General features: G+C 37.2%; 1 protein-coding gene across 1 annotated transcript in view; it reads left to right on the top strand.

The window, feature by feature from the left end:
- The window catches only part of Trhde (thyrotropin releasing hormone degrading enzyme), a 369227-nt gene that overhangs the window by 80933 nt on the left and 262357 nt on the right, over positions 1 to 25937 (top strand). The window contains exon 3 of the mRNA XM_057758096.1: positions 19994 to 20120. Within this exon, the coding sequence (XP_057614079.1) occupies positions 19994 to 20120 (127 nt within the window). The remainder of the gene's footprint in view (positions 1 to 19993; positions 20121 to 25937) is intronic.

Here is a 25937-nt window from a genome sequence, read left to right as displayed (position 1 = left end):
GAAAGTTTGATTTTTTTGTTTCCCTATTTCATGGTTAATGGATTTTTCTTTCTCGAGCTGAAATGTATGTCTTTCCCCTCTGACATGTTTCTAGCTTCAGGGAACATAGTCCCCTCTGGTCCATTAATATTAGCAATTGCCTGTGATGTAATCCCGTTTCATTTCTGCTATGGATTTTATACCACAGTTATAACTTCTCACCTATTAAGCTGGAGTTTAGCTACCATTTTCTCCTATGAATATCTTTACATTTCTAAAAACACTAACTACATCAAAATTTTGTTTTCTTGTACAAGTATTCTGGAATATAATGGAAATGCATAGTTTGGTTTTTATCTGACTGACTTTTTCATATTGCCAATCTTAGACAAATATGTGTTCTTTATGCTTCTAAAATTTTGAAGCATTGTGTGGCTGACTTAGAAAGGAATATCACCAGCTGTGGTTGGAGTGACTTTGATGCCTGGGAACGGGGAATGCAAACGTGTCTCAATTTTATTTTATTTTTTTCTGATTTGCTTTTAACAAGAACATTTCCTTAAAAGGTAATTGGCAAGCTTTTTAGTCCTGTTGCCTCTTTTCGGCTTATAGAAAATATGTGCCCATTGTTCTGAGAGGCAGATACTACTATGTATAGCATCTATTAATGCTGGCAATGACCAGAAGGTCAAGCTTGGGCAAACCTTGGTATAGTAAATGAGCATGAACTTCGAAGTAAGAAAATCTGATTAAATTTTGCTGGATAACTTCCAAAATATATGTCAGTTATTGAGACTAAGTTCAGGCTTAATTTTCTCATCTGTGAAATGGGATTTTCTACCTGTGTTTCTCATGCAGGGCTACTAGTTATGATCCAGAACAGGCCCATTCTCACATAACTCTTAAAAAGAGCAGAGAAACTGGAATCAGGTCTGTGGGACCATTCTTGTTCTTCACTGGAGGAATGAATAACTCAGTCTACTGATTTACACATCCCATCTACCCTTTCCTTTTGAATTCTAGCTTCTCCTATTTGGCCCAGTCCCCTGGCAAATATCGCTTTATTCCTCCCTATCTTCTTATGCTTGCTGAAATTCAATTGTTTAACTTCAGTGTAAATCACTACAAGATCGATTCAGTCATGACTATTGCGATATATCAGGGCCGGAAGACGACTGGTACAACCTTCCCTCCTTAGTGTAGCCCTCCCTTTGTGTATGGTTGTGTCTGAGGAATGGTGACAGCAGTGATTGTGGCCGTAGCTTCTGCATGTCTCTGTTGCTAACCCTGTATGCACCGTGTAGCTCGATGCATGTCATAGAATGTGCTACATTTCAGTTTTTCCCATAGGAAACTGAGGCTGGCGTAGGTTATATGACAAGTGAGAAGACATATCTAGCGGGTAAATGGTAAATGAGATCAGATCCAACAGTTTTAACCAGTGCCCGATTGTACGGATGTGCAGTCCCAGGATTCCAGAGGGTTTTTGGGATGGCTCCTTTTCCACTAGGCTACAGTTTTCCGAGCGCTGGGCTCCTTTACAGGGGATTGCCTTCAGGAAATGACGTTTGATGGCGAACAAATGTGACTGTACCCTATAGAATCCAAGTGGGGATATTTTTTATAATCCATGAATGGATAACTATAAACAAATCTGTTAGTGCCACTGAGCAATAAACATGGCAACAATTACAACTTTCCCGGTGGTTTTAAATTAAGATGCAACAAACGTTCTTTGAAAAAACCGCATGAGGATGTGTTGTGGCTGCACCTTAGTGTATGAGTATTACCTTGTGCCAAGTCCCAAGTTCAAATCTGTAATGCCATCCCTCAAAAAAAAAAAAATCACACAGAAATGAAATTGTTCTGAAAGTCAGGGTCTCATGGTCAAGGCAGTTTATTAAAAAGAATCTACAAGAGCTAGTTCTGGGACAGGCACCAAAGCTACAGAGAAACCCTGTCGTGAACCCCCCCCCCCCAAAAAAAAAGAATTCAACCATCTTTTCTGAAGGGGTTATTCATTTGCAGGCGGTTAACTGTAAACTTGAAGAGGGAACACCACATGTCCTTTAAACACTTGCATCTCGGTCAAGTGCACTATGGTCAGCTAGTGGAACATTCAGAGGAAGAAGTTAGTATTTTTCTCTAAATTTCTACAAGTTGTGCAGATAAAATGCCTCACGGAATATAACAAATCCACAGAATAGGATGAGACCCCGGGAAGCAGGCATCCCGTGTGTGATAATCAGATGTGCTGAAAAAGCAAATGAGGTGAACAATAGAAATAACCCACGTCCCACAGGGCTAACGAGGATCCCACGTCCGTCTTCAAAATTAGTTCTGCTCTTTCCGAAGTGTCGATTACGGAATATCTACAACTAACTACTGGCATTCTTTATTGTAAATTGTCCTAAAGCTATTTCCTTTATAGGTGTATAAAAAATTGAGCCCAAGTGTCCAAACAGTTACAAAGAGAGCAGCTCCTTTTAAACCTGCAGGGATATGACCACCCGGCAGTCATTGTATAGAAAGTGGTACAATACCCAGAAAGCTTCATAGAGAAATTATAAAGAGGCTATTGTGCCATTTCTCTTCTCCTGTTCGGTCCTATTGATTTTGCCTCTTTAGTATCTCTAGAGGCTGCACCCCTCTCGATCCCTGTCTGTACCACCTCGGTCCAAGCTAGTGTTGGGCATCTCCAGACTGAACTATTGCGGCATCTTTATAATTGGTTTCCATTCTTGCTGCCTTTCCAATTCATTCTCTAAATTGGGCCTTTCCTTCTTAAGCCCATCAATAGCTTTCCATTGCGTGTAAAGAACAAACACTGAAGGCAGCTAAATAGCCAGGCACATCTGGACACCAGTCTTTCTCCGGGGTTTTATCTTGCTTCCTTTTTATTTTTCACTATCCCCATACGTGTGGATTTACTTGCAGTTTTGAGTCCTGAACACACTGTTCTCTTGTTTTATTTGTTTGGTATTTGAACTCATTCTTTTCCTATAGATACTTGCTCAGGAAGCTTTCTCTGACTATACTAGGTCAGCACACACACACACACACACACCTATGTATTTATGTATGTATGTATTTAACCTTCAGAATTCAGTAGTTTTCTAACTATACATAGTTGACAGGTTGAATGAATCTGCTTATTAGCTTTAGAATTTGTTGGAAAAGAATCTGTGTATTTTTACCTGTTGCTGCAGCTAGGGACACCTTATTTTTCACCTAACCATGTTCTCTGATAATAAAAAGGGTCAAACAACTCCACATATCACAGTCATGTTGGGGATGAGCACTAAGTGAAAGGAGTGGTGGTCATTGATTCATGCCAACCAGACACGAAGTAAGTAGTTCCATGAGACTAGGCAAATTCCCTAATATTAAGGCTGGATGAGAAAACCCACTAGGAGGAAAATTGTCCCAAGAGCAGGCAAAAAAGTCAGAGACACCCCCGCTCCCATTGTTAGGAGTCCCATAAGAACACCAAGATACACAACCATAAGATATATCAGAGGATCTAGCTCAGACCCATGCATGCTCTGTGATTGTCACTGCAGTCTGTGAGCACCTGTGAGCCCAGCTTTGTTTATTCTGTGGGCCATGTTCTTGGGGACATCCTTGACCTCTCTGGCTCCTACAGCCTGTTCTTCCCCCTATTCATGGGATACACCAAATTATCTGTGGTGCATTTCCTTCAGTTTTCATGTATTGATTTCCTTCCAAGATAGAGATAATTTCTCCTTTCCCGCATGTGATTAAAATATAATCCAGTAACCGTATTCTTCTTAAGTAGACTGGGCCAAGAAGTTTACATATTCCTGTCTTATCTATTTCTATGTTGGCACTAGGAAAATATTCAGAAACTCTAGAGTCTTCTATGTAGATTCCCTTTGAAAATCAATTATTATTCAATATTTATTTTGTTCTATTATGACATAGTCTAAGTTTTTTTCCCATGGGTTTTAAATAAACAACTTCTAAGAAATGTATTAAATGTCATCTTTTAATGGCAATAAGTACTTCCTGTGATAATCTTGTGGGGAATTTTATTGCAGGGGCAGCCCATTTCAGGGATTGGTCTAGTTGAACAATGAGCTTAAAATTTAGCCAAATTCCTTGTTTTAGGTTTGATATGATTTATATCTCTGTTTACTAGCTTTCTACAATAAAGAATAGTAATATTTTTAAATATAGCTGTTTAATTATTTTCCAGTATGGAGCTAAGATTTCTCCCCTATGATTATGGATGTTATAAATTATTGGCGTAGAAAATGAAACATTAATTCAATTTTATTTAACATATATTGGCCACATTAGAAATACATTGAGATTCAACTTTTGTTCATCAGAATGAGTTAGAAAGACAATGAGAAGAACTAGTTAACATTTGATGTCAAATGTTGATGTTGTACTTGATGTCAAAACTGTCATATTTAATCTCAACACTCAATCAACACTGTAAGCGGCTGATAGCAGGAATATTCAAGAAAGTCATTGTAAATCAAAGGAATGGAAGGAAATGTGGAAGGACGTGGTTGATATTAAAAAGCAGCAATTTATACAAGAAAATAATTGATCAAAAGAATAATAGTTATAATAAATGATAGTGGATAGTCTAAGGAACAAAACCAATAGATATTTTCTCTCTCTCCTTCTCTATGACTCCAAGAAAGAGAGAAAAGGAGAGAGAAAAAGAGTAAAAGAATTAAAATTGGGCATCGGAAAGAAAATAAATTCATTTGTCTGACTGGAGATTGGCTAGTCCAACTGTAATCATCTTTGGGCTGAGGAGCCAGAGAACCTGGTAACAAGCTGCCCAGTTTAAGAAGATAAAAGATTTAGAACAAGGAAGACAGAAGATCCAGAGCCAGGCTCAGGCTGAAGGCTGTAAGATCCCTGGAGCGTTGCTGATGAGAATCCATATTTGGAGGCTGAAGAAGCTGGGGTCTGATGTCCATGGATGATGGCAGCACACACCAAAGCAAATACTAAAATCTAATATTAAATCATTTGCCTGGAATTTAATTAGATAGGTATAACACAAAGATAAATTAATTACCACATTACTAGGAACCTAAAAGTCTTTTTCTACATAACCTACGGTCATGTAGAGGGTTATGAAATAGGTAGAAATTAATGAAAGGGTAAGATTAGTCTCATTAGATGTTGTGAAATGCAACTAAATTATTACCTAGAACTCATAGCTTTGACATAGGATGAAAATGTAAAGATACAATTGAATTAAAAATGATCATATGATCATTTTATTGAAGAGTTTAGAGAAGCAACTGGCTATAATAAGTGAAAAAAGAAGAAAGGCATGATAATATTAATGAAATAAAAATAAATAATAGACCCAACCAAACCCAAAGAGAGTTCTTTTAAAGGAAGAGCCCACACTGGAAGGCTCAGAGGGAAGAAAGGGAAAAGGAAATGATGCAATTAAATCATAAAAATACAAAAAGTTTAAAGACCAAGCAGATTTTTACCATTTTAATAAAAATAAGAGTAAATGGCCAACTAATAATAATTATATATAGGAAGAGAAATCGAAACAATAGGAATTTATGATCATACTTTTAAAACAACAAGAGGAATAATAGTTTTGGATGAAATTATCAATAACCTTAAAGCTATTAAAAAGTAGTCAAAATTTGAATCCTCTAAACCATCAGGCTCACAGTTTTATAGTCATGCTTTTCCAAGTCTCTGGAAAGATTAAATTATACCTTAAGCAAAAGAAAAAAATCTGTATAGATGAGTAGATTCACCACCACGTTGCCCGCAGGTGAATACAGTTAATGATTTATCTCTAGAGAACATATTATTGTAATTGATTACTTACTAGATCACAGGGTAAAAGGGAGAAATATAGTATTTAAATTGTGAAGGATGCTTTAGAGAGGTCCGGTGCCATGCATGCTATCATTCTTGGCAGAGTGAGTGGAAAACTGCATTTTACTTTGTGGCAAGAATCCCCAGTGATGGGGACTGGAGAGAGGGCTCACTGATTAAAAGCACTTGCTGCTCTTCCAGAGGACCCAGGTAAAATTCCCAGCACCCATATGGCTGCCCACACCTGTCTGTAATTTCAGTTCCAGGGACCCGACACCCATAGTCGAACACCAATGCACATTTAAAAAATCATCATTGATTGTGAGACAGTAGCAGCATTCCGGATGCAGCCAGAAACAAGTCATGGTGCTTCCCTTCATCTTTCCTTTGTACTATTGCTCCAGGACTCCCAAGTGAGACAAGCGGATTCAAAACCACACTGGGAAATGGAATTAAATCAGAAAAAAAATGTACTTATTTCAAAGTCAGGTACAATAGGTACCTGAGATCAGAAACTGATATTAGACTACAAATTTGATTTTTCTTAATCCTATACCCAGGACCAAAACCCCACAAGGGTTTTGGTATCACTAGACTCAAGATTTATTATTTAGTTTATTAGATCCAGAAGTAGATCTAATCAAAAATGTCCAAGGCTCTGATGGAAGGAATTGTAAAGCTTAGAAATGTGGCAAAACCTCTGTGCCTTCTTCACGCTCACATTAACTGATACTTTTGTTGGGTATAAAATGAAAACCAATGATTAGTTTTCTACCTAGAACTTTGATACTATACAAGTAATATTTAGAGCATAAAATGACAGATAAAATTAAGACAACTTTGGTTTCTTGATACATAGCCATCTACTTCCTGTTTCTTGACAATATTTTAAGCCCGTCTCTCTGGAATTTTGAAATTCCAAAACTTATATGACAGAGATTTTACTTAATTCATGCACCTTTGTCTTTAAAGATTCATGCCTTTGGCTTTTACAATTCTTGCATTAATTTTATGATGGCTTTTTTTGTAGTTCCTTTCAGTTTCAGAACTTTTATTATCAGATTTTATAATTAATAGATATCTTTTTACTTTTGTTTTCTACTTTCATTTCTCTTTTTACATTTGAATGCTTGCTTGAAAATGTATATTATTATCTACTATTTTATCAATCTTGTATTTATTATCAAAGAATGCTTTCTTAGATTCTAATTTCAAACATTTTGTGGTATAAGTATTTTCTCATAATAGCTATTGATAAAGTTTCAAAGATAAATTGGGGCAAAGATGGAAATAACTGTATGTTCATCAATGTTAAAAGTCAATCACTTTAAAGGTATTGAGTTAAAACAACAAAAAAATTCTAGTGTCATTCTTGAAAATTCCACAGTAGTATTTCATGTGTAAGTATGGAAAGTGATACTAAAATTTATACAGAAGTTCTAAAAAGCATAAAAAGAAGGTACTGGTATCACTAGTCATTAGGATTTATTATTTAGTTTTAAAGATTAAAGAATGAGTTATTGAAACATTGTCACCTAAAGGACCAAGAGAAATCGCCCAGGATCCAAGCCTAGAGGAGAACCTGGCATGTGAAGAAGGGCATTGAAGGTCATATGGAGGTGAAACTCTATTATAAACAGTACTGTCCCCTATTCAGGGATGAAATGGTAGAACAAGGTTCCTACTCACTCTACATAGTCCATGTTCCAGGTAACAGACTTTTCCTTCAAAAAGAAAAAAATAAGACTTTCAGGGGAAAAAATAAGACTTTCAGTGGAAAATATGGAAAATACCTTTGTCTTTGTGAACTCATGGATACTGAAAGACAAGAATTTCTTCTTAAAAAAGAAACAGAAAGCACACACCATAAAGGGAACATTTGAGATTTGACTGCATTCAAAGTAAAGCATTCTATTTGGTCAAGGACATACCATATGAAATCAGCACAGATTGGGAGATTCTTGCCCATTACGCATGGATAAATGTTGCCCTCTGGCATATATGGGAACCATAGCAAATAATGTGAAGACAGTAAGCGATCCAGTGGTAGAGTGGGAAGGGCAAAGAGTGGTTTGCAGAAGAGGAAAAGTTAAGAGCTAATGACTTAAAGCTGCCACATTTATCTTCACTGTGACTAGGACTATACAAATCACCTCCAACAAGGAAGTCGGTTTCAGAGCCACTGCCACAGCTAGACATTTCAGGGAGCGAGAGTCTAAATGGGAGGTCTCCATAAAATCCCTCCCCCAGAGCTCAGGGAATCAACTGGATATTGTAAGAGCCAAAGGGGATGGAAAACCCCAGGAGAATAAGGACTTCTGATTCATCTAATCAAGAACATCTGAGGTCACAGAGGCTGAAGAAGCGAGCACAGGGCCTACATATTTCTGCACCATTCCTTCTAGGAATATATTGCAGCTTTTAGGTTGATATTTTTTATGTGACTCTTGACTGAGAATGAGTGGGTGTCTGACACTTGTGTCTGCTGTTGGGACTCTTTTCGTCCTACTGGATTGCTGTGTCCAGCTTTGATATGAGAGTGTTTGCTTTATCTTGCATTTTATTTTGTCGCTTTTGGTTGTTAACTCTTAGAAACCTGTTGTTTTCTAATGAGAGACAGAAAGAGAGTAGATTTGGAGGAGAGGGGAAGTGGGAAGGAACCGGCAGTAGTAGACATAGCAGAAACTATGACCAGGATATATTTTATGAGACAAGAATCTATTTTCAATAAAAATATAGAAATGCAAAAAAGAGAGAAAGAATAAAAAAGAAAATTTCTAAACTCAAAATTTGGCGAGGGAAGAAGTACTGTCACAGGGTGGTGGTTTGTAGGTTGGACAAGCTGTTGTCATAATGAGTGAAATACTAAGCAATAATGAAGAACAGATATACCATAAATGGAAATACATACATCAATCATGCCAATCAATGCTCTAAGGTCAGGACTTGTTTCAGAGCTTGGGAGGTAAGAATCAGGCAAGCGAGAAATGTCACCTCCAAGATTTGTGATGCATTCCACATTCCTTAGAAAACCTGAAACAAATATGGAAGATAGCATTTGAAAGAACTATTTGCATCATAATGACAATGTTGTATGTGTCTCCAAGTTTTCTATTTGTTTGGAATCTATACATTTGGAAGTCTTTAATGCTTTATTTTTTTAAGAGAGAAGAATAGAGAATCAAGGGGATAGAAGTGATGAAAGTTTTTCAGGACTTTGATATGTGACTATCCCTGGAATTCATTACCCTCAGAGAGCTGTGTCCACTTGGTTCACTTTTACTTCATGTTCTCTCAAAAAATCACTTCCTTAATGTAGCTTGCTCTAGTTTTTGACATTTCTAATCCACTGCCTGAACTGGATTTCTCTCAAGAGCAACTTACCACTGTTTCAGGCTGCTTGCATTTTCTTTCTGTGTTACCCATTTTTCCCCATTAGAACACAAACTCTTCATTATAGAAATTCTGCTTGGTTCATCCTGTCTGTATCCACAGAACCTAGAGGAAAGCCTGACACGGAGTAGTATTTCTATAAGTATTTGTTTAATACATATAGAAATATTTCTGAAATTAGGATCCTGAGAGGAAAAAGGAGGCCAGCATCTCAAGAAGGAGTTGGTGGAGTAGAAAGGGCACAAAGTTCTCACTAGATGCACAGAGCTAGAGGAGAAGACAGTGTGCCTAAGAGGCACCACTAGGAGACTGGGATTGGAGATGAATGGACAGATGGACTAAAGAGAAACTGAATTCAACCAAGCATGAAGTCTTACACTCACAAATAGATATATTTGGCTGTTGTTCCTACTCAAGAATTTTGAGAAGGTTATAGAACTTAGAACTTAATAAAGAAATTTCCTAAATCTTTTCTCTCCGTATTTTAAAAACAAAACAAAAGCAAAACATCCAATTCAGTATACTACAAACATACCCTGTCTCAGGAAGGGATTAAACACTTCTGTGTTATCTATGGAATGTGACAGAAGCAAATGACTTTTTCTGATTCCCAAATATTGGATCTGACTCTTGTTGGTGTTTGTTTACTGCTTAGGGGAAAGAAAGACCAGTGCTGAAAGCTAAAAATAAAAAGTCTAGTTGAATGTATCTTCATTGCAGACTGACGTTGGAAGAGATTTAAGAAATAACTGTATTAATCAGAGATTTTTCTAGTGTCTCAGGCTTTTATTACAATGTTATCACATGATATATAATACATATCAAAATGTGTAAGAAATAGTAGTACTACACATAAACATATATGTGTGTCTTTAATTCTTTATTTTTCATTATATTATATATGTATACATATGTTTGTATATATTCATACATACTTGCATGCACACACACACACACACACACACACACACACACACACACACGTCATTCAGAGCCAGAACTGGTATGTATATGCTTGGTAGGGCTCTAAATTCAGCAAACATCCCATGCAGTTCTTGGTCACATATGATGAAGCAACACTTTGGGTAAAAGCCGTGTAGATAACATTCTCTTCTCTTCACTTATCTTTCCGTTCATGTGTGTACCAGTTTTGTGGAACAATATGCTTGGAAGCCACAGAGCTGAATAATGCAGGTGTGTCAAAGTTAGCAGATTGAAAGCTGTGAAGAATTATGTCTAGGGGACAGAAGCACATAAACATAAAGTGTGCTCCCAGAAGATGCAGAAAATTCAATACATGGTGGCGTATTAACTGCCAGGAAGACAAAACGTTATAATAGATTAGTGTCCTATTGCGGCTGTCATAAATTGCCACAAATTCAGTGGCTTTAATGTGACACCAATGTATTCTCTCCCTCTTCTGTAGGCTAGCAATCCCAAGGTAATCCAAAGGGTTGGTTTCTTTGGAGGCTTTGAGGGTGATCTGATCTCCTGTCTTCCCAGCTGCATTCCTGGCACACAACGATCATGACTCTTTTGTCTGCCTTTGAGCCTTTACATTTCTTTTGTACTTTGTTGCATGTTACCTGCTCAGCATCCTCTGACTCCCTCTTAGGAACCTGCATGGGTTACCTACATCATAATTCATTTTATGGATTCATAAATTAATCACATCTGCAAGACCTTTCCCGCATAAGGTATGGCTCTGAAGTTCTATAGGATGTTACTAGCTCTGGAGGTTGTTTTTAGTCTACCACATATATTCAGAAGTGAATGCCAAGAGAAATATTACTGTTAAAAAGAAAACACTGCTCTTTTTTTGAAGAACCCATAAGTGACTTAAGTTCCACAGTCAACCGGAAGATACCACCCTTAGTCGATAAATGCAAAGTGTGAGTTACAAGCAGAGACTAGAGCTCGCCACAGTGCTAATCTTCTTGCCTGAAGCAAACTGTAGTTGGGAGGTGCAATGACTTTGTTATAGCTGTGTGTTAGCACAAAAATGGACAAGGACCTCCGGAGCTTTTTGACATACCATGTCAATCAGCAATATGCCTTCACTCCCTACCTGGGGTACAGCATTATGGCAGACAGAAAGGAGAGAAAGCATCGGCCGGAGGCTTATAAAGCTTAACGTCTGACAGAAGGACAAAGTGACATGCTTTAAATATAGATAGCCTATTCACCTATATTCACCTACAGTCTAAGGGCCACTGGACCTAAAAGGAACCCCACGGTGGGTAACAAGCCAGTGTTGGGATTCCCAGCAAGTGCTTTTCTCCCTTATCTTTAATAAAATTCTACAAAGGAGAAAACCAAGAAATATAGGTAGGAACAAGTTACTAGAACCATATGATCAGCCATAATATCCTGGGTTCTTTTTAAAACTACATTTGGTCTGTGGTGCAATTTAGTATGAGGATGCTCTTCAATTTCATCAAAGAAATTGTGATTATTTTTGTACTCTATGACTCTGTGTCATGGAAGACAGACACTCACTGAGTGGTTCTTGTTTTTTTTTTTTTTTTTTTTTCTATTTTTTCCCTCTCAATAGGTTTAAGGCAGTTAGCAGTTGTGATTTTGATAGTAGCATGTGTCTCTTTCTAAAAATTGTGATTTAACTCCTTATCAATACTGATTTCCAAACTCTCCCTGTTCTCAGAATTTGCTCCATGCCTATGGAGCAAATAGTAGTGCACCTGTTTAAGAACTAAACAGGTGCACTACTATTGAGAATGGGATTTCTTTCTCTTGGCTGTTTGATGTAATGATACAGGGATCTTCATAATTATACAGCAAGTACCATGATTCAACTTTTTAATACAACAAATAATTAAACAGACTAAAAAAAAAAACAATTCGTAGACAGAGATTTAGTTTCACCATATTCTAAAACAACTCAGCAATACAAAACCCTTCCAAATTCTTTACCTACGAAGTCAGAATTTATTGCTAACACTGTACTCATTCCACAGGTGAACTTTGTGATAATAAATTTTAAAAACATCAGGAAAGTTTTGTAAATTATCAGGAGACAGTGTCTAAATTTATTTTGTGGAAGATGTCAGAGTGTTTCTGACAACTATGTGTGCTTTCTTACAATTTTTTTTTTGCTGTATATTTCTTTCTTAGGGCATATATTTACTTTCGTAGGACTCTCTAATATAATAAAATGTAGAATTTTCTTTGTAAGTGTCTAAATAATTGGTTGCCCATCTTCACCTCTGTGATACATTGTCTGAGGTTAACTGAATCACCTGTTCTTTGAAGAGGGTTTCTCTGATGAGCCGGTGTAAATCAGAAGCCCATTGTGACCTGATACCATCAGACCTCATTGCCACGTCTCCCCACTGTAATACAAGTTCCCCGAGAGGAGAGACCTTGTCTTGTTTACTTCCATATTGGCACTCATCACCTGAAGAGTTGCCTGACAGTCAATGGGTGCTTATTAAATATTATTTAAATATTTGAATAATATTTGAATAGCCCTACCATGATGTCCTTAAACAGTCTCCATTGCTTATTCTAAACTGTGCAACTAGCAGAGATCCAGTTTGAACACTATGTCTGAGGTACTAACCATGTGGTTCTGCTCCAAAGAATATCCACCCTCATATTGTCATCTGTCTATTGCTAGTGCCATTCTTAACTAGATAGCATTTTTTTCCTGCCAAATCCACACGTCATAGCAGCATCCTCCCCAGCATGCTTTCTAAGCAGGCAATCTAGTTTTCAGTCAGGATAGCTGATATTTCATTACCACTCCTGTTTTTTTTTTTTTTTGTTGTTGTTGTTTGTATGTGTGAGGTAATGATGCATGAAAAAGATTGAAGGGATTAGCCTATAGATATTTTGTTGTTTCTGATGATTAAAATATTTAAACTATTATAAAGAGCCCGAAAAAAAGACCCCGAACAAGCATTTTTAATACTGATAGTCCATAAACTTATATTAAGGCCACTGGGTCCATTGGGCATCATCGTTTTATTTTTAATGACAAAATGCATGTTTTTGCATTGCTTCACTTTTATTCACAATTCTGGAACATGGTCATAAGGGCGGGGCTATCAGAATAAATTTCTGGAATCAGTGCATTTTTCTTCTTTGTCCTGGTAACCCCAGTAATTTTTGTAAATCACTACTAAGTTCACAGGCAGTTTAGAGAGGAATAGAGCAGTGTTCAAGAGTAAATCACAGAGGAACATTACTGAACAGTTAGGATGTATTTTCCAAGGACAAGAAAAATGTAAAGGAATAAGACTGTACAGAGAAAATCACTCTTTCATTTTTCACAAATTAAATGAGGACTAGATGTGACAATTTCAGGCAAATTAATATGACACAGCAATCTCTCAGGCATACTATAATAAACAGGTTATGATAAACTGTTCCCTTGGCCAGGTACTTTGAACAGAGACCCACTGACTCTCCCAAGTTGGCAGAAGTTGACAGTGATAAACCGGAAGCTCTAACTCTCCTGTGTCAATCTTAGCATCATGTCCTTCCTTGGGATCTCAAATTTGTTGTGGGTAGAAGCTCCGTAGTAGACAGATAAAACCTGGAAAGCAATTTATATTTTCAGAGCAGGACTCTTATCAGAGAATGTCAGAAAATGCAAATATGCAGGTATGATCAAATTATATTTTATTGCTTTTACGTGATAACTGTGTTTTCATGAAGATTTCATTTCCATGTCAGGGTTAAGTTGAACCTCGTCACGTTTAAAGAGTCAAACAAATATGATCTTCTCTCCCCACTACAAAGGGAATTATCTCCAAATTCACTTCATTAACCACATAGGAATCACTCAGTCCATGAACTACTTTGGCTGCTTCCCCTGATCCTTCAGCTGGATCTCACTTGTTTCTGCAGGGCCCTGGAGTGAGCAACCAGAATACAGATTAGGTGAATAATTGCTTTTAAGTGAGAAAGCGACTACAATTGGCTTTACTTGGTAACTAAAGGACTTGTTCAACGGCGTTAGGATCAATTGAATGCATCCATCCATTTCTTTGCTCCACCACTGCCTCTTTTCACTTCTAACTTCTACCGTCTTTCTCCTGGACTTTACAGTACTGCAACATATTTTCTGACACTGCCATTCTCTTCTGATCTATCGCCTTCACTGATGTCGATGCAGTTACTCTCAAAGCTAATTCTGGTCATGGCATTTCAGGACTCAAATCTTGAAATGACTGGCCTGCATCCACAGTATCGCATTCTTCGTTTGCAACATGGCTTATGGGCACTTCTGTAACAAGGCTTGCAATTTCTCTTGTCCAATTTATCATTGTACATCTCTTCACTTTTTAAATCTGCCTCTCTACATGCAGTTTTAAGTAGTCTGCTATATGATAACTCGGTTTATTTGCCTTGTGATCTTTTTTCAGAACTATATTTTTCACTTCCTTGCTTAATATTCTCCTGTGTATCTCCTTGTCTGGTATAATAAAACAACTGTATTTAGAAGTCCCTTTGAGATCACTGTTATTGTCTTATGATGCTTTGGTGTGGTGGGTTGACAAGATGGCCCAGTGGATGAAGGAGGTTGCCCCTAGGTCTGATGACTTGAACTCAGTCCCCAGGACCTGTATAGTGGAAAGAGAGAACAGACTCTCAACAGAAATCCTCTCAAATCCACACACATACTGTGACCAGATGCTGTCCCAACAAATAAGTAAGTAAACAGAAAAATAAACTATACTTTGGTCTGGGATATTACACACAAACCCATTTTGTAGCTTACTACATCTTGCTATTTTTCATCCTCAAATTCATGTATTAATAAATTACACCTGCAAAGTCAGTTTTGCAGGCAAGGATTAGGACTCAAACACTGTTACCTGGGGAATTATCCTGCCTGCTACAGAAGATCAAATAGAACCAAAGATGATCAAATAGAGCCACACTTATGGAATGATATATCAGCCCCAGGAGAGCATGGTTGCCTGAGCTTGTGTTCATATTCTTAACATGACTCAGTGGGTAAGGGCTCTCACTGCATCTAGTTTTAATATTTTTTCCTCTTTTAAATAAAAGGTTTATTTGTTTTACTTTGAGTCTATGAATGTTTATCTTCATGGATACCTGTGTACCATGTCTGTTCCTGATACCTAGGAAGGGCAGAAGAAGGCATTGAATTTCCTGGGACCAGAGTTATAGATGGTTGTATGTTTCCATATGTATCCTGGAAACCAAACCTGGGTCCTCTGTATGAACAACAAATAGTCTTAACTGTTTATTCATCTCTCTAATGTCCCAGATTTATTTTTTAAGATTCAGTTAAAACATTTGCTCTTCTGAGACATAGATCCTATTTCCTAGAATATGTATATGCCTATAAAATTAAATTCTTTGGTTCACTAATTAATCAAAGCTTACATACCTTACACTTCATATGCAAGATTTTTATCTAAAAACATAACACTTTCCCATGATTAGATATAGTAGACTGAATTCTCTGCCCCATTCAAGTTATATTCATGGAAAGAAAGCAGGAAGAAGTAAAATGGATAATCTAAACACATGCTCTGTTGAATGGTAGTATCTCAGGATTAATAAATCTTAGAAAGCATTAGACAGTCCTAGGGCATCAGGGTTTCTCGGAGAGTGAAATACTGGGGTAGCTATCTGAAGATGGTAAAGGGATGAGTTGTGGCGATAAGAAGGGAGAACTCAAAAGCCTGGAGTTTGGTATGAGCAGCATCAAAGCAGTAGAAATAAAAGCCAGAGAACTAAAAAAAAAAAAAAAAAAATCAAATGTGTGTAGGGTTTTTAGATCTTAAAAAAACAAAGCAAACAAAGGAAAAAACGAGCCATTGGGATTACCGTGAATGAGATGGAAAGCTGGTGAAAGGCAGATGGATAACATGATTGATTATCAGAGAGATTTTGATGACTGTGTGGAGAATAATAAGAAAGAAATAACTGGGACCACAATGGTAGCAGTGGAGTGGCAAGAACAGCTGGGTTCTGCATATCCTTTTAAGTCAGGGGCAAGAGGGTATGCTGGGAGGTGAGGGAGAGAGGAAAAGGAGGATGACCCTATATGCCAGGCAGCTGGGTAGAAGTGCGATTAGCCGAGATGAGGAAGGTTTTGGGAGAAGCACCTGTGGGCTTGGATCAGCAGGAATTTCCTTATAGAATCTGAAGTCTGAGATTCCAAGGGGAGACGTCAGATGGATAGCTGGTTAATGATTCTGGAAGTTAAAAGTTATTTGGCAAGTCTTCAATTTGGAAGTCATACTTAAAAACCACACAGCAAAATGTTATAATTAAAGGACTGAGAAGAAAAGAGCTCTGTGGTTCAAAGAAGGAACCCTTCAACACTGAGAAGTTACTGGTCCATAGGAAGAAACTGTTTGACATTAAATAATCAGTTAAACATGAATTCTGCTGGTGGGTTGGGAACTGTGTTGGAGGTTCGACTTGCCACCATGTGTTATTACTGATCTTGTTGAGATTAGTTCTAGATAAAAAAAAACATGGATAAAAACTTTTTTCCCCTCTGAGTGTGAGGAAGACAAGAAACAGGGAATGTAGAAATCAAATGCCTTGCTTAAACCTATTGTATCTTGGGCAGTGGTGTGCTACTTATTCTTGAAAGTGTTATGACTTGGGTGTTAACTCACCTATCCTTTCTATGAGAATTCTATCTGGAAGATATAGCCAAAATTCAAAACCAACCAAGCAAGCATGGTGGCGCATATATTCGATCCCACCACTTCTGGACTTGGGCAGGAAAGACCAGGCACTAGAGCCAGCCTTTCCCATATAGAGTCCTTGTCTGAAAAAAAAAAAAAAAGCCAAACAAATAACAGCCACAAATATCATAAGAAAGAGTATAGAGTATTTTGTTTGCACTGTGCAAGCAAAAGTTGATGATATGGAAATAAAAGGGATATTTGGGAATGGTGTCTTTGAAAAGATGAGGGGATAAGATACAGAGGAGTTAGCTTTGTATATCTGTGGGGTGGAAAGGCAGAGTGGGTAGGGTTCTGTTTCTTGGGTGGTATTTTTGTTGGTGATTTGTTTGTTTTCCACACACTGTGAACCTCTTAAGAGCAGTAAGTATAAACGTCTTGTTCATTTTGTAGTAGGGGTTTTATTGTTCTCTTTCTATTCCCTTGTACAATGTCTGACACACAGCAGGCATGCAGTAAATGTCTGAACTAGAAAATGAAGACATTGTGTTAAGCATGTGTCCGTTTTGACATCTCATTCAAGCCGGATTATTGCCATCAAATCTTGACAACCAGATTGATTTAATTGTGTTTTTCTTGCGTGGCTCTACAGAAAGCGCGAGTAACTGGAAAAGTTGATTGACAGACATGATTGTGTTTCTACCCAAATCAGCTGTGCTGCCTAAATGTTAAGTCAGGGACCCTTGTTATGCCACATTGCAGTTGCGCTGGTATAGATTTAGTATCAATTTACCACTTACGTACCAGGGACCTTCTGAAAACCTCATCTTCCCTCGGTGTCCATCTGCTGTTTACAGTTTACTGTTCATACAGCACATATCACTAGCTGTCATCCACTTCGCCAAATTACTGAGAAGTTCTTTGAGCATGGTCATTACACACGCATTGCTTTTTATCTTATATTTTGTGGCTCTGGTAAGGTAGATAGCATGTGTTCCCGAGTATTAAATGAAAAATGCTTGATCTTAGATCTGGTGCTTCAATAGTACCAAATAAACAGATTTGTAGTTGAATTATTGCAGGCTATTTGATTACCAGTGGTCTCTGGTGGTCGTGGCCAGTGCACAGGCTGCATCTTCTTTCTCATTGGGTGTGTTCATTGCCCATCTCTTTCCTTGCTTCCCTTTTATCTTCTTATCCTGCTTCCCTTGCATCTCTGCCTATGTGTGCCTTTAAAGTTAGTATGCATTTATTTACTTAGTTTTCAAATTTATTGTTGCCTTAGTAGATTTTGAGAGTTCCTTATAACATATTTTGATTGTATTCACGCAAACTCCTTCCTGAAATTCCCCATGACCTAACCCCATTTCTATATCCCTGCGACTTCATATCCTCTTTTTTTTTTTCTCAATTTAACAACCCATCTCTCCATAGCTCCTCATGAACCCCTTCACATTTCATACTGGAATATTGCTTGGTTTAATCTTGTATAAGCAAGAAGACATTTGTATAAGCATGAGGACATTTATTCTCTTTAGAGGGGAGGGGCTTTATTTCTAAATCAGATGCTTACTCATCCTCTCTGAAGACTTTTTTTTTGAGAACTTTATATAAGGAATTGCGTATTTGTATACTTGGTAAAATTATTGCCTCTCAGAGTGGCTGGTTCTACTGCCGCTGTTTGTAGATGGTCTGTCCTGATAGCTTTTGGTTTTATACCACTCGGGTCAAAGCTGTTTATGATGATCAATTAAATTTTTCATTTGATTTTGCTGTCAGGGAGGAAGTAGTTTACAGTTTGGGTAAACAGCTGTTATTGAATTATCAGATCTCTTATTGAATAACATGTCTTTCTAACATGAAGCCGGGATGTATTTTCTTCGTATCAACCCTATACTTTCTAACTATACATCTCTCTTCCTTCTAAGGTAGGGATAAGAAAGAATTAATTGTCTGATCAATTTTTACACTTTAACCGAATACAGCTTTTTTTTTTTTGTTTTCATGTTGAAAACAAATATCCATTTGGTATATTGAGTAAACCACTTATTTTTTTGTGGTGATTTAAAAGGGACACAGACTCCCTTATTTGTAAAATGGAATTGGGAGTAATGTGTTTTAGAACTGAAAAGCACTCCAGCAACTAGCTGGTGGCCGACACCATCACTTTCTAAATAAGACCCAAAGAGGTTAAATGATTTGTTCAGTATCCCCCAGCTTAGTTAGCGGTAGAGTAGGACTAAAAATCAACTCCCCTGCTGCCATCCTTTCTACTTCCGAATAAAATGCATGCTTCTTATTGACAGAATTGATGTGAGGATTAGGGACCACATCTGTGAAAAATAGATTTAGTCTTTGGAAGGAAAGATGCTGGGTAGCTTTATGAAAACTAACCTCATTTGAACCTTTTCTGTGCGATTGTTAGCTTTGTTCAGTTTTATGTTTCTCACTTTGGGACTCTTTCTTTTGTTTTGGCCAAGGACTAGATAATTTATGATGCTTGTTTTAAGAATCAATAATAAATGCCTAGATAGTCTTAAAAATATGAATTGCATCAGCTAGTTTTGAATCTAGGAGCAGGTGCAGACAGTTTTTCAGAATGGTGGTTGCTTATGCAGAAAAAAAGTTTTCTGTTCTCATGCTGTATATTTGGAATAACCAGTTGATTTCAAAAGAACGAAAAATGAGAAAAAGGAAGCATAAGTAAGATATAAGTACACACACACACGCAAACACATACTTTTCCAGTCTGGTAATTCTTTCAAAGCTTGGTGCAGCATGTCTTAACAGACCATGAGTTTTCCCTCTTGCTGTGCAAGGATCCATTATACTAATCCACCATACCTTCATATCTCTGGCAGGCACATGTAAGTGATAACTTAGAATATTTATTTTGACACAAGGTGTATAAATCTTCTCTATGTCATCCTGGATAGTGAGGAAATTGTGACTTGCTTAACTTGGCTACATCATCTGTTTAAATTTGGCTTTTTCTCCACAGTGTGTTTGGATATGTAAACAAGAACCTTTTTAATTTCTCTACTATCGAAAGTGATTTGTGCAGATTCATATGTGCAGAGAAAATAAAGCTCAAGTGCCAAAAGGCTAAAGTAACTTTTATATATATTTTTAATTAGGTCCGATTATATGCAAGACCCGATGCTATCAGAAGAGGATCCGGGGACTATGCTCTCCACATTACAAAGAGATTAATAGAATTTTATGAAGACTACTTTAAAGTGCCCTATTCTTTGCCAAAACTAGGTAAGATTTCTTGGTTATTTTATTGGAAGGACTCCTGGAAGATGGAATTTCTTCTTCATCATTAGTTGAAGCATCCAGCAGCATAAGAATTGAATCGTTTATATTTTTAGAGATGGGGAACACAAAAATAATTTCTTCTGAAGAGGTAAAATATGATTAATGTCCTGGAGTCTTGCCAGTAAGTGCTCATGGGAATTAGGGAAGGCATTATGTGAGTCAGAATCTCAAAAAATAACCTAAATAGCTACAGTTTGTTAAATACATCCTATGGAAGGGAGCTTGCCAAAATTCAAGCTTAATCACTACAACGACCATGCGGGTAGATGCGATTTGAGCATCTTCCATATAAGGGAACTGAGGGTGTTTCTTAGTATCGAGACAGGCAAGTCGTTATGACTCTCCAAACTAGTCAATATTGCACACAGACCTGACATAGATAGCCGTGCTCTCTCCAAATTGCTATATGTCAGATCTTAATGGATTGACTTTCCTCTAGATGATTTTCTAAGACTGTATTTGTAGTACACAGTTAAGCTAATAAAGAAGTGACAGAAGAGAAACTTGGTAATGATGGAAATTGTTATAATAATGGAATGTTCTTGTACGTATTCCTTTTACAGAACGAATGTGTTCGGTAATTGTTGGTCCTGTGAATAACTGCATTAATGTATTATTCTAATTTGAATGAGGCTGTGCTTTTGGCAGGAAGTGAGCTCGAATATTCCAGGATATTATAAAGGGTGCATATATGCGTTAGAAATGTAGAAGTTACTTGCCCTTTACAGAGCTGTTGTTTTAGATGTGACATCACCACAGTCCTTTGTTCCCCACTTACCCCTCTCTTGTCAATTTTCTTCCCAAGTGTATTTTCCTTTTGTCAGAAGTCACATAAGATGCATTTTTTTTTTTGGTTGGGAAGAATGGAGTGTTTATTTGATCAAAAATGTTAGTTTGAACCACAGGTTCACCTCCCTGGAGAACTGGGCCTATTTTATTAAAGTACCTGCCTGCTGTGTAGCTTTATTGGTCATACAATGCGTCATTCAGAAAGTAGATAGAATAGCTGACATTGTCGTCTATGGGCATGACATTCCACTTTAATGAATTGTATTCCAAAACTGTAAGGTCTTTTGGAAATATTCACTCAGCATTTATAGACAAAATTTTATTTCACATCGGCTCTGTGCCCCCTCCTTGTTACATCTACTTCATTTGGAGAGTCCGTTTCATTGACATCTCCCTGGTAGTCACCCATGTCCGAAAAGACTGCCTGACCTTATTTGCATGGGTGCTGCTGCTGTTATCTATACCAGGTACCTGGGAACTTCCCAGCTTGACCCTAATGTAAAATTCACAAGTGCTTATGTTGCATGTTCAGCAAGAGAAGTAAAATGTGGATCTTTTTTTTTTCTGTCCCCTTCAGACCAGTAATTAGCAGAGGAACTCAATTTATAACTTCAGGGGGTTCCATGTAACTGTCAGCTTGCAACAGGATCCATTCCTGCTCCTCTGTTTCGTTCACAATTGAACCATGCAGTCTTTCATGTGCAGGAAGAAAATCTTCATTCACTGTTACTATGACTTGTTAAGCTACCTTATGGTATATATAATTGTATGATTTGACTTCCCCCAGCACGCTCCTCTTTCTATATCTAGGGGAGTTACCAGAGCTCAGGGTGCTTTCTGAAATTTCTTGTAAAGGCCTACTTATTCCATATGTCTGTAGACGTGTATGTTAATGGATTTGTAAGTATGCTCTCTAAATATGCCTTGCATAAAAATCCCTAACCGCAGAATCATTTTGATAAATCCTCCATCATATATTATGAATTACACTTTAAATAAACTTTATATTCAGTAGCTTAGCCTTTCTTAATGATGTCTGTAGATCCAGTCTAGATTTAAACTGAGACGGCTTTGATCCTTCAGGTTTAGCAAAAATTGTTTCCAAGGCTCATTCTACCCTTCTTTCCTTCCTCTATCCATTCTATGAGCATTTATTAAGAGTCTGCCATAGTCCATTTTTTTTCATATGAGGAAAAGAGTTTAGTGACCAAAATAGGGAAAGAGCCAATTAGTAACAGATACAGTTTATCAGTTGGAGATCATTATTTAAATAGTTGTGGCAGTGATCCTAGCACTAAAGAGGTTGAAGCAGGAGGATAGCAAGTTGAGGTCAGCTGGGCTCTGTTGTGAGACCTGACTTAATTAACCAATCAATCAATATTAACAAGTAACTATAATAGAGGGCTAGGAAGTATGTGAGGGCTAAATGTGGAATGTGTGAGAGGATGAAACCTTTTTTTAATTAATTAGTTAATTAATTATAGTTTTTAACATGGAAGTGTTTATTTGGAAGAGTTTAGATAGCAACTCAAGAAAATGAAAAAAGTGAGCCCAGTTGAAAGCATGGGGCATGAGTTATTATCAAAGAGATCAAAGTGCCTGGAGTTTGAACGCAAATCTTAGTGGTGTGTTTGAAGAATGGCAAAGAGGCAAACATGCCTGGAAGAGAGTGAGTAAAGGCGTGGGCACTCTGGGATGGGTATAAGGAAGACAAATATAATATGCAGAACCAGAAGGCCACACCCCCTGCTCTCTGAGAGTCCAAGCAGATAGAGAACACACCATGTACCCCGGAGAGTAGTCCCCAAATTCATAGCTATCCTCGTCCTCAATATCCCAAGCCCTAGGGATGCAGGCATAGGTCATCACAGCAGGTTTGGATCTTCTTTGATAAGAAGACATTTTTCTCTGTTTGACTTCCCTGAATATATTATTTCTGAACATCCCTCTTAACTTTCATTTTATTTATAATACTGAACAGCTTAGCTTCAATGACTGTGGCTCGCCTCATGCTAGCTTATATCTAAGTTTTCATGCCACGTAGCTTATGGCAAGAGTTTTGTGAGAGGAATTCTAGTGATTCTTATTAGGTTAGGTGACAAATTTACTATCTTTGATCAACACAGCTATTTCTTTATCATTTTAAGTCTACATAAGCTGAAAGTGTACACAGCATGATTTATTTTAAGATCTCTAAATTGGGTAATAAAACCATTTGTATAATGTGCAGAGTTTCTACTTCTTGGTATTAAACGATACAATAGAATAGAGTATGCTGTGATAATACAACAAGACGTTCTATATCAAAGCATTCTAGTTCCATGCACTAGAAGTGCTGTGCTGTATGTTCTATAAAGCACATGAGTTAGGGATTCAAATTCAGAGTTTTGTTAAAAACCATTTTAAAAATTTTGACAACTCATCAATGAAAGCATGTATCACTTTAATAAAGGTGATTCTCTGACTTAGTGGTATAACAGATTAGCTATTTTTGTTAGTTTCTTACTGGTTAAAAGTAATAATACCAAGGGTCACTGTAGAACAAGTGGAAAGGAAAGTGATGAAAAACAAATCTGAGAAATCACAACGGCATCATTGTAAAAACATATACCTAATTCTTGCCCATGTCTTTTCATCATAGATGTTTATAAGTTAATGAGGTGGCAGATAAAATTATGGGCACAACATTTTGTTACTCATCCCTTTTAGGTTTCAATTAATTATGGCAGATAGTTTTCAGTTTCTTTTTCCTGCTGCACTGTAATTTGTAAATCGATGTTTTGTAAAAGAGTTTGCTTGATTGCTTCTTTTCAAGACTCAGCGCGTTTGCTTTTATGGGGAATTCATTACCCGCCTGGCATGGTACAGTGATCATAGAGGGGGCACAGGTGTTATGTCACAGGAATTTCTGCCCTCAAGGAGATTGTGGGTATGTTGAGGAAAGAATATAGTATTTACAGGAATGAATGAATTTGATACCCATAAAATATAAGCCAGACACTTTAGTCTTATAGGGTAATGTTGAATACCATATTAAATGAAGTATAAGTTCTGTGGTATAGACATGAGACATATTTACAGAGAACCCTCATTTTTTTCCTGAATCCCAAGAAGAGTCGCAGGAAAGAAGGGAGAGAGTGCATCCTGAGGATTGTGTAAGGCAGGAACCCATGCATACCTGGGACTCTATGAACCACATGAACGAGTCTGTGTTTTTTAGAATGGAATAGATAAGTAGAAGGATAAATTTTTATATTAGAATTTGGGAATAAAAGATGTTGGTCTGGATGATAGATATCGTTTAAGCAATAATGGGCATATCTGGCTTTTCTATGTATGTGTATGAGTATGTATGTGTGCATGTGTGTGCATGTGTGTGTTTGCGTGTGTGTGTGCACACACACTGCGGTAATACACAGAGATCAAGCTCAAGTATCATTGCTCAGTAACTGTGCAGTTTGATTTTGAGACCCAGGGCTAGCCTAATGGTTCATTCCTATTAAAACATTGGTTTTTTTAATTAATTTATTTCATCCCTAGTATTCTGTTCAATCAGTAGCTTGGGGCTCACCAGTTCAGCTAGGCCAGCCAGTGAGCTCCAGGGATCTCCACCTCTCCAGCACTCTGAGTACAAAGTCATCACCACAGTTGGCTTTCAAGGCTTCTAGTTTTCTAGGTTCTTGGTTTGACTGTAGACATTTTACCCACTGAGCCACCTCTCCAGCCCTGGCATATCTTTTTAGTGCACTGTGGATGAGTGCTTCAGTGATGATCTGCTTCTTGCAAGAAATAAAACCCCATGAAATATTTCATGATATAGTGAAACACATACACGCACTTATGTAATTTGAAATCTATTAACAGTATATGTTATTAAATTTTCATTATGTATATAGGCTACTAAGCATTTTACCTCTTGTGCCCTTTGTAAATGATGAATATAGTTGTGTTTAATTTGATATAACACTATAATACCATTCCACGCTAATTATAAGTCAAATAGTTAAGTAAGATTTATTTTTGATATTTTTAAAAGCATGACTTTTCTTTTCTTACCTTTTAAGAAAGTAAATAGTTAGTAGGACGTGTATATTTGGTTGAAGTCCTTATGTAATATTGCTTTTTAAGATGAACTCTTAGACTTCTTAGTGTGAAACATGAATTTATTCTAAAAAAGCCTACTTCAGTCACAGTTTCTCAAAGAATTCTGTCAAAAGAGATAGGAGTTTAATTAAAGGTGGGAAAGAGAGATTATTTCGAGAATTGTGTAGGAAAGTGGCTCCACATATACCTAGGACTCTATGCATTACACTGATGGAGCCAATAGTTTTTCTACATTGGGATAGATGGTGTATTGTAACTGCTCAGTTCTGTTATCAGGGCAGGATCTATTGTGGGCTATGGTGATTAGTGCCCTCTTAGGGGATGTGGTATAACAGAGCCTTGGTTTTTACTCGACCAAGTCCTAATGGGAACTAAGTCTTCCAGCAGCCACCCTCTTCTAAACATAAAAAATATAGTCTATATTTTATGAAGGTAGTTTATTTTGGAAAAGCCCTTGATCTAATGATTTTTTTTCTGATAAACCAAAAGGATAGTTCTAATTTCTTTCATTAAGAAATGTTTTATAGGTTCCTAAGCCCCATTCTGACAACCATTTGTGTGAAAGCACACCAAATCCTATTAAAATAGACACAGTTATTCTAACGTTTAACAGTTACTTTAGCACAATTTAACAAGGCATTTTATTCCTTCATTAATTATTCTATAATATGGCCATTTAACTGCTCTTGTTAAGCTATTTTGTAGCTATCACATGCTGTACTTTCAGGGCTACACTAACAAACAGAACTTATACGTGATATTCACTATTTATGATATTTAGCCACCAATAAAAATAAATGAAATACTGAAGATGAAAGAAATCAATGGGAACAATGAATTTCGGTGGCGATGATGCATAAGACCGTT

Source organism: Chionomys nivalis, chromosome 25 (assembly GCF_950005125.1).
Source record: "Chionomys nivalis chromosome 25, mChiNiv1.1, whole genome shotgun sequence".
Classification (NCBI taxonomy): domain Eukaryota; kingdom Metazoa; phylum Chordata; class Mammalia; order Rodentia; family Cricetidae; genus Chionomys; species Chionomys nivalis.
This window is presented reverse-complemented; position numbering and strand designations above follow the sequence as displayed.